The sequence below is a fragment of the Penicillium samsonianum genome, assembly GCF_028829775.1.
Source record: "Penicillium samsonianum strain IBT 33392 chromosome Unknown utg000006l_segment0_segment0, whole genome shotgun sequence".
NCBI classification, from domain to species: domain Eukaryota; kingdom Fungi; phylum Ascomycota; class Eurotiomycetes; order Eurotiales; family Aspergillaceae; genus Penicillium; species Penicillium samsonianum.
Window position 1 is genome coordinate 619,320 of NW_026643264.1, and position 13,967 is coordinate 633,286.

At 46.2% G+C, this 13,967-nt stretch overlaps 4 protein-coding genes across 4 annotated transcripts; 2 read left to right on the top strand and 2 right to left on the bottom strand.

Annotated features, from left to right (window-relative positions):
* N7471_010413 (uncharacterized protein) lies at window positions 1–1,489 on the bottom strand (the record flags this gene model as incomplete). The annotated part of the gene is made up of 2 exons (XM_057283132.1): window positions 1–130; window positions 219–1,489. 2 exons carry the CDS (start codon window positions 1,487–1,489, stop codon window positions 1–3), a joined length of 1,401 nt encoding a protein of 466 aa, XP_057132111.1.
* Window positions 1,490–2,756: 1,267 nt separating this feature from the next.
* On the top strand, window positions 2,757–3,452 carry N7471_010414 (uncharacterized protein; the record flags this gene model as incomplete). Its single annotated transcript, XM_057283133.1, has 1 exon — window positions 2,757–3,452. One exon carries the CDS (start codon window positions 2,757–2,759, stop codon window positions 3,450–3,452), a length of 696 nt encoding a protein of 231 aa, XP_057132112.1.
* A 6,343-nt stretch (window positions 3,453–9,795) lies between these two features.
* N7471_010415 (uncharacterized protein) lies at window positions 9,796–10,499 on the top strand (the record flags this gene model as incomplete). Its single annotated transcript, XM_057283134.1, has 5 exons — window positions 9,796–9,844; window positions 9,903–9,988; window positions 10,050–10,217; window positions 10,269–10,438; window positions 10,493–10,499. 5 exons carry the CDS (start codon window positions 9,796–9,798, stop codon window positions 10,497–10,499), a joined length of 480 nt encoding a protein of 159 aa, XP_057132113.1.
* Window positions 10,500–11,687: 1,188 nt separating this feature from the next.
* Window positions 11,688–13,913, bottom strand: N7471_010416 (hAT family dimerization domain-containing protein; the record flags this gene model as incomplete). Its single annotated transcript, XM_057283135.1, has 3 exons — window positions 11,688–12,074; window positions 12,125–12,633; window positions 12,668–13,913. 3 exons carry the CDS (start codon window positions 13,911–13,913, stop codon window positions 11,688–11,690), a joined length of 2,142 nt encoding a protein of 713 aa, XP_057132114.1.
* Between the last annotated feature and the right edge of the window lie 54 nt (window positions 13,914–13,967).

A 13,967-nucleotide genomic window follows, 5' to 3' on the forward strand; every position in this document is an offset into this window, starting at 1 on the left:
TCATAGTACGTTCAGCTCCGCCCGCCACTTCTCATTCACCAGCTCCGAGAAATCATCGAACACCCAGTTCTCAAATTCCCGGAGTCGAGGAAAATGGTGCTGGATGAGTTTGACTATGCGGGTAGCCTCACTAGATGTTCGAATGGATATTAGACACGGCTTTCTGCAATGGAAAGTATGGAAGGTAAAAAGTGACATAGGTGGACAGTCTGACTTACCGGTCTATTTCCTTTTCTCCCCCAGCTTCTGATCGTGGATAAATCCCATCTATTATCAGAGTTTCCAGCCGCGGGAATAATGCCTGTTTTTGTTGTGACTCAGGCACAAAGCCAACAGGAACCTCGCAACGCATCAGCCTAGGACATCGGGCGGCAATAATGCGCCATATACTGGTGGTGACATGTTTGGATTGATAATACAGACTAAAATTCTCCAGTAACGGCAAATGCAACAACAGTTGGTCCACATCGTCATCCGTAAAGTCTCCATTCTCGGGGTGAAGATCTTGGTCGGGTTCCAGCGTCAAGGTCCGTAGGTTTTCCAGATTACGAAACACCTTCAACTCGTCGCGAAGAACCACCCCATTGCCACTGAAGCGAATATGGAGAACCTCCAAAAAGACAAAGTGTGACAAGGCCATCAGAGTAGCATGACCTGGCGACCTGTTGCCTCCGGAATACTGCACTGTTATTTCCATTTTGCGCAAAGGTGCAGATCTGAAAGATTCGACAAACTGAGACACAGCAGGTGATACTATTTGCATAGCTAAATATTCGACGGCCGGAAATGGCGGATGAGTCAGGCCTGAGATCCCCCGGAGGTGACTCACGGTCATCCACGTATCCAGTTCCAACGTTTTCAAATTGCGTCGTAAGGCAAGTGAAGTCAATACCTGGTCACAGACCACGTTGTGTGTGCGGCAGAGAAGATGCAATTCCTGGACGCGCGGATTGTTTTCCAACAGGATCAGAAGGTCTTGGGAAGAGATTCCTGGCCCCAACTCTTTCAGGGTGAGCTTCGTTAGTAGGGGACAACTCTTGGGGAGGAGTCCCAGTATAGAAGGCTCAACACCAGTCCCACACAAAGCTAATTCCAGCAGTGAGGGGGCGAGGCATGGAAGAGATGGCGACCATTCCTTCGAGCTGCCAGTCTCTCGGTTAATGGACAGGTATTGCAAGCGCGGGAACGCCAGGCCTTCTAACTGGGAAAGAAACCTTTGTTCGATGGAAAGATGGTAGACGTAAGTGGCGTAGAGCTGACGACGATCTTTAGTGATGTTTGCCAGAGCACGGCACGGAGGAGCCTGCCAAAGAATATTGATTCCACAAGCAAACCATGTATGATTAACTCGGATGACGGCCGCTAAGGCACGTAAGTCCCCGTATAGGTGATTGTTGATTTGTCCCAGGATCTTGAGGAGGCATAGAGCGCGGTTCATTGAAAATGATGCGAAGGAAGATAGAATACAAGAGCGTGCCTGAATGCCCATCAGGGTTGGTGTGATTAAAAACTTCGCGATACAAAGCGCCCAAGGTCCTAGTTATAACACTGTACTGATTACAAAGACACAGCCCCTGAAATAAGATTGGGCCATTTTTCTACCAGGGGCAGGGACATCGCCTGCACGTATCAAAGACCCCCATCTGGCAATTTTTATTGGCCACGGACTATCGTAAATCCTGCTCCGGCTCCCTGCTGCCTCAAAATCTGTTCCCAAGCAGTGCGGGCGGTATGATAGATCGCCGTGTAGATACCTCCCTACAGTACAGCCATTGCTATGCCCCTGCAATTTTGCCCGCCCAAATTGACTGTCTTACCGGGACTTTCAATGGTTACTGAAATCCAGCATGATTTGTTGAGTGTTTCGAGTAGCGGTTTCCACTACTGCTTCAGAACCACGCTGTAAGGCCTAGCATAAAGGTCCCGGGCCACTGCAAATATCCAATTCGATTCAAACCCCATTCCGTATTGAGATAACTTGGAGTTTATATGAAAGTTGAAAAATCAGACAACCAATCGAATCCCCTGCCAACTAGTATAGTTGTTTTGTTTGCATGTGACTGGTGAAAGACAGATCACCGTCCATGAGACAATGAATATTTTCTTGGCATTGCCCATTACAGGGCTGAAATTCTTCCAACAATATCGATCAGGGGCCAAAAAGTTAGTGTATAATTATATTAGCGTGGGCGTTTTCTTCTTTTAATAAAAAAAATAAAAAAACCCAAAAAGCAATATTTTTATTTCATATTTCTTTTCTCAGAGGGAAGTTCCACCTTCTCTCCACTTTCCCTTTCAGTCACTTGTTCATTTTTCCTTTTTCTTTTTTTTGTTCTCATTTTTTTTTCTCTTTCATACCTTCAGGTACGCCATGACGGTTGAACTAGCTTTCATATGTTTTTCCCTTTTGAATACGAAGTACACCGTGTTAATCTGTCATTACGGGAGTGTTTTCTCGCTTTTCTTTTTCAATCCATCCATTAATTGCAAAGTAACAATCGTAACTTGGCCTACCTTGAATTATTCTAGAGCCTCCGTGCTTTTCTTGCGGTTTGGGGCTCGCCTCATACATCCTCGGATTTTTTGTCTCGAATAACAGCTACTGAACCCACTTGCACCCACTATAACACAGACCCATCTTCATGAACATAGGTAGAGCCCATAAAGCGCCGCATTGAGGTCGATTCGCATCCGTCTCACAACATTGTACCCAGCTCTTCTCTTACCCTACTCTCGGGCCACTTCCTGCATTCGGTATGATGCGAATGAATTTTAGCGAGCGTCGCAGCCCTACGCCCGTTGTTTTCCCCATCACATATACACCGGTCACAAAACATGTCAGCAAGGCAAAGAAGGGTAAACGGGTACATGCTTGCGACTACCCTGGCTGCAGCAAGGTTAGTATACTCTCGATCTCTCTATCGGCTCACACTCACTCTCCTTCCAAGACCCTGACTCGAGCTGAGCATCTCAGGCGCCACAAAATAACGCATAATCAGCAGTCTCCATATCCGAGGCGAAGTACAAAAGATGTCAATCAATCTACCTCATCCAAGAGCCTCACCCATGGGCTATCCATGGTGGACCAACTTGGCCCCCGAGCAGAGCGACCTCCGCACACTAAACGCTCCCACAACCCTGCTATCACTGGCTTCAATAACTCAGGTGGCGCCTACAAGCTGCCCCCGATAGCAGCTTTTAAGCCGCCAACCAGACCCGTTACCCCTCTGAGCGTACAGTCGGGCTTTGTTAAAAACGTCTCGTCTCAACCGAGCGGACACCTATCAATCCGACGCCGGCTCACATTCGACAGCCACGTTCCCATCGTATCCGATCCCGGCTCTTTGCCCTCCCCTCTATCGGACACAACACTCTCTCTGCCTTCATCCCGAAGCTGTTCACCTTTCACCAACTGGCCCTCCAAAGAGATCATCACGGACAATATCACATAGGCACTCTTGATGAATACTCCCCTTTAGGATATCGAGACTAACATAGCTGCTAATAGTGCAATGATGTAAGGTTCTACACCGACCAGGCAGATAGCTTCATCATAGCACGAGACTTATACATCATTTGTCCATATGTATCACCAAGCGGTTGAACACATCCAATATAGTGAATGTTTTGTTAAGGAAAACGGATATACTGCGACAAGCATGTCGTCCCCGATGGCCATATTCTCGAGTCTATCCTTCGGACCTTCCAGCCCTAGATCACCCGTATATGCCTACCTCAGGCTGTCAATGCGGTCAACTCACTTTCAATATCAATAATAGCACCCTCACAGAATATTCTAGCTCTTTCTATTCTACTGGAGAGGATTGATGAGATAGGATGTTTTCATAGTTTGAACTCAGGTAGTCCACAGATACGTAATGTAATGGTGGGATTCTACGAATCTACCCTCAGGTGTTAGCTAACTAGCTGTACCGAATGAAAGCTAGAAAATTAGCTACGCATATTTATCGTATATATATCAAGCAGAAGAAGTGTCTGCCAGAATACTCTGACATCTTCTAACAGGTTGACATAGTCGTATCTGGCGATGAGGTCGACTTAGGTGCCGCGGACTTCGTTAAGCTCGGTGCCACTGATTGCGTTGGGCTTAAAACCTGTGTCGTAGATGCAGACCTTGTTGCTCACACCATTGTTGAGGCTGATGCTGAGTTTTCCGACGATGTGGCTTTTTGTGCCACCCCCGCCGCTGCGAGAAGGGATTTACAAGAGGAACCGTCTTCTAATTCTAGCCGCAAATTGCCTGGCCTCCTTTCTTATTATTCCAGTAGACCTCTAGTGTTTGAGTAAAACGCATTTTCCGAGCTTTTTTCACGTGAAATGTGATCAGCAGTTCCCCTAGGATCGCACAATGATGCAAACTTATATAGAGGCATTTCGTATTGCTATCTTAAGGTGAAGTGAGCTCAGCTCTCGGGAAACACGGTCTAAATATAAGAGTAAGATGCACAAAAGGGCCCGTCTCGGACATGGGTCGTATAGATGGCAGTTTGAAGAGCCTGTCGGATAGGAGGACTATATTGCAGGCCGAGGGATTTTCTATCTCTCCTACATACAGTAGTTCTTCCGTTTTCTTCTTCTCCTCTCTGTTCCAATAGAGCGAATTGCATTCCTTTTTCTTGTTGCCTGACCACATAGACCTTCGCATGCGGGATACAGTGGCGAACGCTCGCGCCTCCCATGCTTCTATATTGGACAACCCAAGAAGGTCTTTAGAACCCTAATCACCTCCAACTCCAATCCTAATATAGTTAATTCTGTATTTATCGAACCGTTCTAAGGGTGAATAGAGAACTGCTGTACAAGTCAACACTAGATAGTTAATTGACACATGTAATAACAACCTGTATGGTACGGTCAAACGATTTACTGACAGTGGGCCATTGCTTTAGGTTTAACCCTTCGCAGCAAGATCATGTTATCCCCACCACCAACCTGTGACCGGCGTTCATTGGTGCTACTGTAAGAACGGGCGTAACAATCAAAGCCAATGGCCAGGTTTTCTAGTTTGGGGGCAGCAGAGTCCACCACTATTACCCTTAGCTTCATTCACGTAGCCTGCGCAAGCATACCAGCTCAGTCGCATGCTTCCATACCTCGATCGCTTGACGTGTTATATATTAATCTACGCATAATAATATATTTTGGTTCTCGTCTCTTGTATATAGACCGTATATTGTGATGTCAACCGATTAATGCCAACATTGGGAAGGTACCCGGCATGGTGTACAGACCTATTCCACTCAATCATCCCATGTCTTCCCATAGTATGATAACTGGTCGCTCTCAATCTCAATTATGCCATCTACTATAACAATAGTCAGCAAAACCCAAGCATAGATTGATGGTGTGAGGGAAGACTGAGTTGTATTCATACCAAGACTTATTTCTGTTGTTTTTCAATCACTGAGATCTTTGTAATCTGGATATATTTCTGTATATAAGGTGACCAAGCGACCGGCAAGCTCTGCACATTCGCATCATGCGATGAGCAATCTATACCCGACTACGATTCAATCAATCAACAGGATCGCAAGGGCCCTAAAAATATGCCGATATACTACAACCAGAATCAAAACCGGCTGCACAGCCATCTTCTCCGACATGTACTGAGTGAGCAGCGACAACCGACTCAGCGGACACTGTGCTTTAAGAATGGCCGTCTCTAGATCAACCTATGAAGCGGAAACAGTGTCCCTCGGTGCGGACGAAAGGTCCAAACCGTGACTTGTACAACTACTAACCGGGCCTTACAATTTTTTGGTAAAAAATACCAGACCCTCCACGGGAGGGTCCGCCACCCACTTTGTAGTTGCACCCAAATTGTATATTTTTTCAGGATTCAGTTCCAACCGCCATTTCAACCATATATATAAATGAATTCAATGCATTTTAAATAAGAAATGAATAAAATATCTATTAAATTACATGAATTCAATAGCCATAACCCGCCCCCATTTCTTTTGCATACGTCCATGCCTTCTGATTTGTGTGTTGACCTTAGCCCATTTCCGCTTCCGTTTGGAAGTATCCTCAGCTTCGGTCCATTTATATGCTTTATATTTAATGCTCCTTAATTCACTAGCATTAACAATGCCGGTAGCATGAGCCCTTGCCCGGGTAGCATTATATCTAGCGTGGCGAGCAGCCCCATTAGCTGAAGTCATATCCAATTCGGACCGTAATGTATGCACTAAAGCAGTATGCATTTCAGCACTTTTTGCGATCTTTGCGAGTGCATTTTTGAAGCGGGAAGAATGAGCTTCACTCTCTTTAAGCGCTAAGCTTAATTTTTGCACTTTCTCAGTGGTTTTGGGGGTGCTGAAGTCTGTATAGCCTGAGCTACCCGTTGATGGTGTCGATGGTCGTTAGTAAGGGTCATAATCAACCAAATCCTCAGTAATAAACTTAGAATTGATAGGCCAAAGACCTGTTAACCGAAAGCCGAGTTTGATAGTGCGTAAACGAAATGTTTTTTCCCGGATCGAGGTAATTGCACTAAGGAATTCTTCCTTAGTGAATTTCTGACATCCGGTCATTGTTGCGGACTCGACAGCCTCACTATGCCAATGTTTATAAGCACTGAAAACACCGACATCGAGAGGCTGTAAGAAGTGGCTTGAATGTGGTAATAAAAAGAAAAAAATAATGTTATTCTTATCACAAAATTCACTAAACTGCCGGGTGAAATGTGATTCAAACCGGTCGCATAAAACTAGTCGCTTAACACCACGAGTTCGATGAATTGTCCGTTCATGGAATCTTTGAATCCATTGAAATGCTAAGAAGTCGGTCATATATCCAGAATCGGATACAGCAAGGCATTCATTAGTTTGAATAGCCTCAAACCATCGTAGCATCATCTGTTTACCACTTAAAATAATAAATGGTGGACAGACAAAACCGTCCGCCGAAACTGCTTCCATCACCGTTACAGATTCACGATTTGTGACAGAGCCATTAAAGATTTCACGCTTCGGTTGTCGAGTAATGATCCATTGATCTTTACCGACACCAATTTGAAAGCCAGTCTCATCGAAATTGTAGATATCGCCGGGTAAGATGCCATTTTCCTCGACGATCCGCGTGTATTCTTCAAACCACTTTTCTACTACCCCTTTATCCATTGCTCGGCTTCGTTCAATATCGAGGGCTCGTCGGCGACGTCGGTAATATTGAGGATTGCGTTTCAAGAACCGATGAGTCCAATGGTCGCCGACCTTATGGGGTGGAATTGCGGGATCGGTATGCGCTTCTTCGAGGATTGAATTCGCGGCGACGGTGATTTGTGACTGGTTTATTGCAGCGCCCGCTTGATCGAAGTAATCAATGAATTGGCATAAAGCAGATTCTTGTGCAGAACTAAGCTTCCGACCGTTAGGTTGGCGTTGAAATAGGGATTTTCCACCATTCCATCGATACCGAAGCCGGCCCTCAGGTACGTTGAATTCACGCGTAGTTTTCGTTATATTGGGCTTAGATCGCTGGGATAAAGAATCCATTGATTTAGCAATCCGAATCTCAATTTGGCGTTGTCTTTTGGCATGGTGATGGAGAAATTGATAGTTGAATGTGGTAGGTTGAATTCTGGAAAAAAACTACAATTTGGGTGCAACTACAAAGTGGGTGGCGGACCCTCCCGTGGAGGGTCTGGTATTTTTTACCAAAAAATTGTAAGGCCCGGTTAGTAGTTGTACAAGTCACGGTTTGGATCTTTCGTCCGCACCGAGGGACACTGTTTCCGCTTCATAGGTTGATCTAGAGACGGCCATTCTTAAAGCACAGTGTCCGCTGAGTCGGTTGTCGCTGCTCACTCAGTACATGTCGGAGAAGATGGCTGTGCAGCCGGTTTTGATTCTGGTTGTAGTATAAATTCGGATTTTCAGGTCCTGCCGCGGCTAGCCCACATAAAGAAACGGTGAGCTAAAATGCAATTTACAGTTTACGACGGTTTCTGCAAATAGTGCCTTACATAGCCCATAGAAAATTAGACCAATAGACCACATCAATTTCATGCTGCACTACCGGCGCATCCTTTGAGGGTTGATTGCATAGGGACGGGAAATGCTTCGTGGAGCTGATTGGAGCGTGGAGCTCGCTACTGTCCACGGGGTGGTGGGCGCCCGAAGAAGAAGCCCTCGGCGTTGAATCAATGGATCCTGTCTAGGTAGCCTTCCTTGGATTCAAGGGTCTCTCCGGAACTTGTCAGTATTTGTCTTCGAGGGGCGTAACAACCTTCCAGACCCATTAATGCTACAAGAGAGTAAAGGTAAATAACTCCATGCGTGACAGCAGTAATGCAATGTCCGTAGATCACCTATGCATTTTGTGGAGAATACGCCTCGGATGCTATCGGCATATCATTTTAGCAGACAGGAAGGACGTTATCGCTCAGACTTAGAAAAGCATGCTACCACTCCAGCGATTAGACGCCTTCGGCCTTTTGATTGGATAAATGGGAAGTCGCGGCTCATCTCCGGGCCTGCTTAAGGCTGTTGTTGTGTTTTCTCTCGCACTATGGCCCATTTGCCCGTTTAGCATTAGTCCTACAACAACGATGCTCAATTCGCCGCAACAACACCTGGTTTCTTGACGTGCCATAACATCTGCGTTGGTCGCTGGAATCCCCCGTGGAACCAACCCCGGTATTGACCATCGACAGGCCAATATCCCGCTAATCGCGGAGAAACCAACGTGCGTAGAACAGATTACACGTTTGGTCGTGTGTTTCTTAGGGGCAAAAGAAAAGTTGACCGTTCATCCAACCAGGAGGAATTTTCCATGATTAATTATTTAAACGCAGGCGTCTGCCAAAGGTTCACGGAACTAGCTGATCACACTTTACGGCAAAAGTCCCGATATTTCCGCCCGCTGTCGCCCGCTCTATGAACAAACCAATCCGTAATGATTCCTAATGACATCCCAGTCTATAAGGCCTGCAAGTACGACATTCATATCGCCATTTGTGGATACTGGGCAGGTGATCGAACCGAACCGGCTTGCACAGGAATTTCATTACTAACCATCTAGGAAAAGAGTGGAAGAATATTTGTTAATTTTGTATTATCTCCATTATTTTTCTGTATATTATATTCATGGATGTGCATACTGTACCAATACAGCATAAGCTCATCCTCATAATTAGCCCTACATGTCGGCTTCCCTTGGGTTGAGCTCAGAACGGCCCGAGCCAAATGGCATCGCAAGGAGCGAAAAAGGTGGCAGTAGTGTTCCCATGGGCTGCTCTGGTCTTGTACCCCCGTCATACTTCGTCCTCATAGCCTGAAGCCACATTTAACAGTCCCGCGGGTACTCCACGGCCGCTGATATACTAAAGCTAGTAGATTGCTAGTATGTTTCTGTTCGGATTCTCGTTTCTTTGAAGTAAAAGAATGAGTCGAAACGGATATTATGTATAATTTACGCAACTTTACGGAGTAGTTACTCCATACCAAGAACTAGTTAAGCCGTGGGGGCTGGCCCTGGAGCCTTGTTGGCTTGAATGGGAGATACATACACGTGGTGGGCCTATGGCCATTTGTAACTCAGAAACTCTTAAACCTCACCACCCGCCATCTATTCGTTCCATTCTCGTGATTTTCAATGTTCATCTCCCCTCACATATACCAACCCTGAAGACAATTTTTACCAAGAAATATACACATCTCCCCCGTACCTCGTGAGTAACATCTCTGCCGCTGGACCACCCCGCACTATTCGAGACTAGCCAAACTAATCTCACCTGAATATTTAGGTTCCATCGTCAACATCATTACCATGAGCTTTATTACCCTCACCAGCTCCGATGGGGTTGATATCTCCGTTGGTAAAGATAACTTCCACGCAGGATGCTCTTGACAGTAGCACTGACAGATTCTGAATAGAGCGCACCAATGCTGAGCGGTCCATCCTAATCAAGAACCTGCTTGAGGATCTTGGTGATCTCGGAGAGGCTATTCCCATCCCCAACGTGAGTGTCTACCCCGAAGTAGTTATTATCTAAGACTGGACGCTTACACCTCTTTGTTCAGGTTAACGAGGCCGTCCTAAAGAAGGTCATCGAGTGGTGCGAACACCACAAGCACGACCCTCCCAGTGCCAGCGACGATGACCATAACCATCGCAAGACCACTGATATTGATGATTGGGATCAGAGATTCATGCAGGTGGACCAGGAGATGCTTTTCGAGATCATCCTCGTACGTTTCGTTTTAGACTCGCTCCTCGACCAATATACTGACTGCTCCTAGGCCGCCAACTACTTGGATATCAAGGCCCTCCTTGACGTCGGCTGCAAGACAGTCGCCAACATGATCAAGGGAAAGTCCGCAGAGGAGATCCGCAGGACCTTCAACATCCAGAATGACTTCACTCCTGAGGAAGAGGACCAGATCCGTCGCGAGAACGAATGGGCTGAGGAGTAAGTTGTTCCAACAGTATCCGTATAGAATTTATGTTGACATTTCTGCTCTAGTCGCTAAATGACCATCTTTTGTCTGCGTTTTTTGTCTGCGTTTTTTGTAAAAAAGAAAAACAGAAAATGACTTCCTCCCGACTGTTTACGACAATGTGCAGCGTAGCCCTTTATGCCTTTTTATGTCTAGTAGGGTGATTATCCTTTGGGCGTTTAATTTGCTCGCCGTCAGAGTAACACACAGATCCAATCCAGGATAGGCCAACCACAGACACAATAAGTCAAGATTTCATTTAGGAAAGTAAAAAAAACCGACGATGGCCGTTAATCAAGTCCCCATAGAAGACAAGAAGAGTCGAAATACGGTTAGGGTCATCAAGAGCCTGACGTATATTTTGTCCTTCATTTCCGACGCTGCCGTTCGTAGTATGATACTAGACACTCAACCAGGAGTTGACTCTAGCACGCTCACTGGTGCTTATGGTTTTCGGAGAGAATACCGCTTCCACCTCTTCCTTCCCTTTTACCTCCCCAGTTGGGCATAGTTAAGCAATCTCACCATTGAATATCTGAATCGACATCTAAGCCTTCTACACTTGCCTCTCAAATTGCTAAATATACATATACTCAAGACAAACGATACCAGCCGGTATAACCGATCAAGTCGCAAGTATAAGTTTATCACTAATGAATGTTTCAATCATGCTCTTAGTTACAGCATAGATCGAAATCAGTTTCACCACTTTGTTCACATAGATTCTTTCTCAAACCCTAGTTAAAAACATGCTAATCCGTCTTTGATTTAGCTCCTTTCAATTACCGAAATGGCCTGTAACAGCAGAGTCACATGATTAATAGACGACACCCAACTTTTCGCATCGCTCGTCCGCTCCAGGATCACACTGACCCCTTCATGGCTGAATTACCGCTTACTGATCCACAATCCTGGGATCGAATTAGGGCTGTTGACGATATTGCCGATATACCGATATTGACGATACGATATCGACAGGCGATACGATATCGGCTGCTTTTGAATTTGTCGATGCCGATTGCCGGTACAATATCGGCGGGCTTCAAATTTGACGATATCGCCACTCACGATATCGTCATATCGTATCGGCATCGGCACATTTTTCCTTTAGAATCATCTAGAGAGCGAACGGGCTTTCGTCGAACAGCAGTTTTATTTGACACTTTATGAATGCAGAACCGGAATATCGCGATGGCATAATTTAACCAAATCCCTTGACCGCTACCACTTATACCCATCGCGAATCAACATCAGCATTCTTAAGGTATCCGCTTTCAAAGAATATCTCCTGATGCCTAGCACATCCCTCGCTGTACTAAAGACTCTCTCAACAGCAACTTCAGAAGCAGGAATTGCTAGATAGTCCCTGGCTGCTGCGGCCATCCGCGGATATTCGCCCTTGCGCATCTTCCACCAATTACAGAGCCAGTTCTGGCCGGTGGTATCTGCGACGCTGATCGGAGGGGTGTCGAAGTACTTATCAATATCTGAGAGCGGTGGATCTCGCGCCTGCAACTTCTTCAGCATCCTAGACCCCACATCGCTATGCTGCAGGAAAGACAATTTTGATGCAGCGGCCTCATGCTCCAGGTTACTAGCCGCGTATACCTGATATAGATTGGTGCGGATCGTTTCTAGAATAATTGTCCCTGCATTACCATCTTGGATTCCCGCAAGACCATTTCACTTTTGACTCGGGGACCTGAGACGAGGGCAGTGTAGTAGGTATCGCAGTCATCTAGAATAGAATTGTACTTTTCGTATTTCTTCATCCCTTCTTTCACTGCAGCTATGATATCTCGATCCAGTTTTGCGAAGTCATCATTGCCCTCCGTCACGTCATCAAGCAATTCGTATAGCTCATAGTAAATCGGGACTGCGTGGCTGATTTGTGGATTGCGTTTTGAAATGAACAAAGTAAGCTCATTGAACTTATGGAGTACTGTGTGAATCTGTTCCAGCCGTGACCAATCTTGGAGAGTGAACGGCGGGAGTTCCTCCTGAAGGTTTAGGAACTTGTTGACTTGTTGCCTTGACTTCAAGCCATCATCGACCATTAACATCGTACGCAACGAATTTGTCGGGAAGATTGTTGAGTCTGCAAATCTCCTTCCATTTCTGTCGGCGCTGAGGACTTCGGTTAATCCAAAGAGCGAGGACCCGTAATCTCCCTATTGCTGAGTGATCGGAGATCGAGTTACCAGTCTGTAAACAGTCACAGGCAACTTGCGCCTGCTCCATCGTCCCTGGCCCTAGGTTACGGAGGATATCTTCCACAATCAGATTGAGGACATGAGCCAAGCAGCGGATGTAACTGTCAAGACCTCGATAGAGTGGTTCTGGCATGGCGTCTTCCATCCTAGGTCGGTCGGAAAGAGAGAAATATAACTCCGATGCCATGGCCTCATTGTTACTGGCGTTGTCGCCTGTAATGGAAATGAGCTTTTCCTCGAGACTCAACTCAATAAGCATATTTTCCACTGCAATTGCCAGATTTTCTCCACTATGAATGCCCTGGAGTTCGGTGAACTCGAGTAATCTCTCGCGGTACTCAAATTCGTCAGTCAGCCAATGACCTATTATCCCTAAAATAGGAAGATGATTCTGGCTTGTCCAGATATCCAGTGATAAGGCAATGGTTTTGCAAGTCAAAGTCAGCTCATTCTTCAGGTTGGTGCGCTGTATGGCGAACTCTTGCATGATTCGATCCCGCAAGGTGTGGCGAGAAGTGAATGGAGGCTCAATCCCAGGAATATCTCGGAACATTTGCTGAAACTCTGGAGACTCGACAGTGGTGAAGGCTTTCATATCAGTCACGATCCAGCGAATGGCATTCCTTTCCAAGACCTCTTGATGGGTGAGACTCTGTTTACCACCCATAAAACTCCGAATGTCTGGTCCCTTCTTCGCTGGCTGTATACTGGAGGTCGGGCAGTAAATGTCATGCTTTGCCAAGTGGGTTTTCATGTTGCTGGTTGTGTTTTGCCTTTGGGAACCTGACGTATGCCAGTCACAGCGTGTTCCCGTTTTTTCATCTACATGCATACAGCAAATCTCTCGGTCGACCAGCCGCCTCTTGTTGGTCCTCTTGATAACCCATGGACAATCAACGGCTGTAGTCTCGAAGTACTCCCAGATCCACTCTGTAGCCGGCGCTGGCCGTTTGCACCATCGAGAGGATACGTGGTTTGTGATTGAAGTACCAGCATCTGTTGAGCTCTCTTGGGATACTAGCACTTGCGACACAGATTCGGAAGGTAGGAGCTCGCAATCTGGTATGTTGGCGAGGATCACCGCGTCTTTTTGACAGGTTGGGAGAGTACGTGTGAGATTTCTCAGCGGCTCGCTTGATTCGCTTGATTGGTCGGTTTGATCCTCGGGCAAAGACTCTCCATCGCTCTCGTCATTCAGAACTCGGTAGTTGAGGCGTTTCTGCCGGGTACGCATTTTGTGTTGGATACACCGGGCCACTGGTGTAGTGTGGATGAATACGACTTGCTG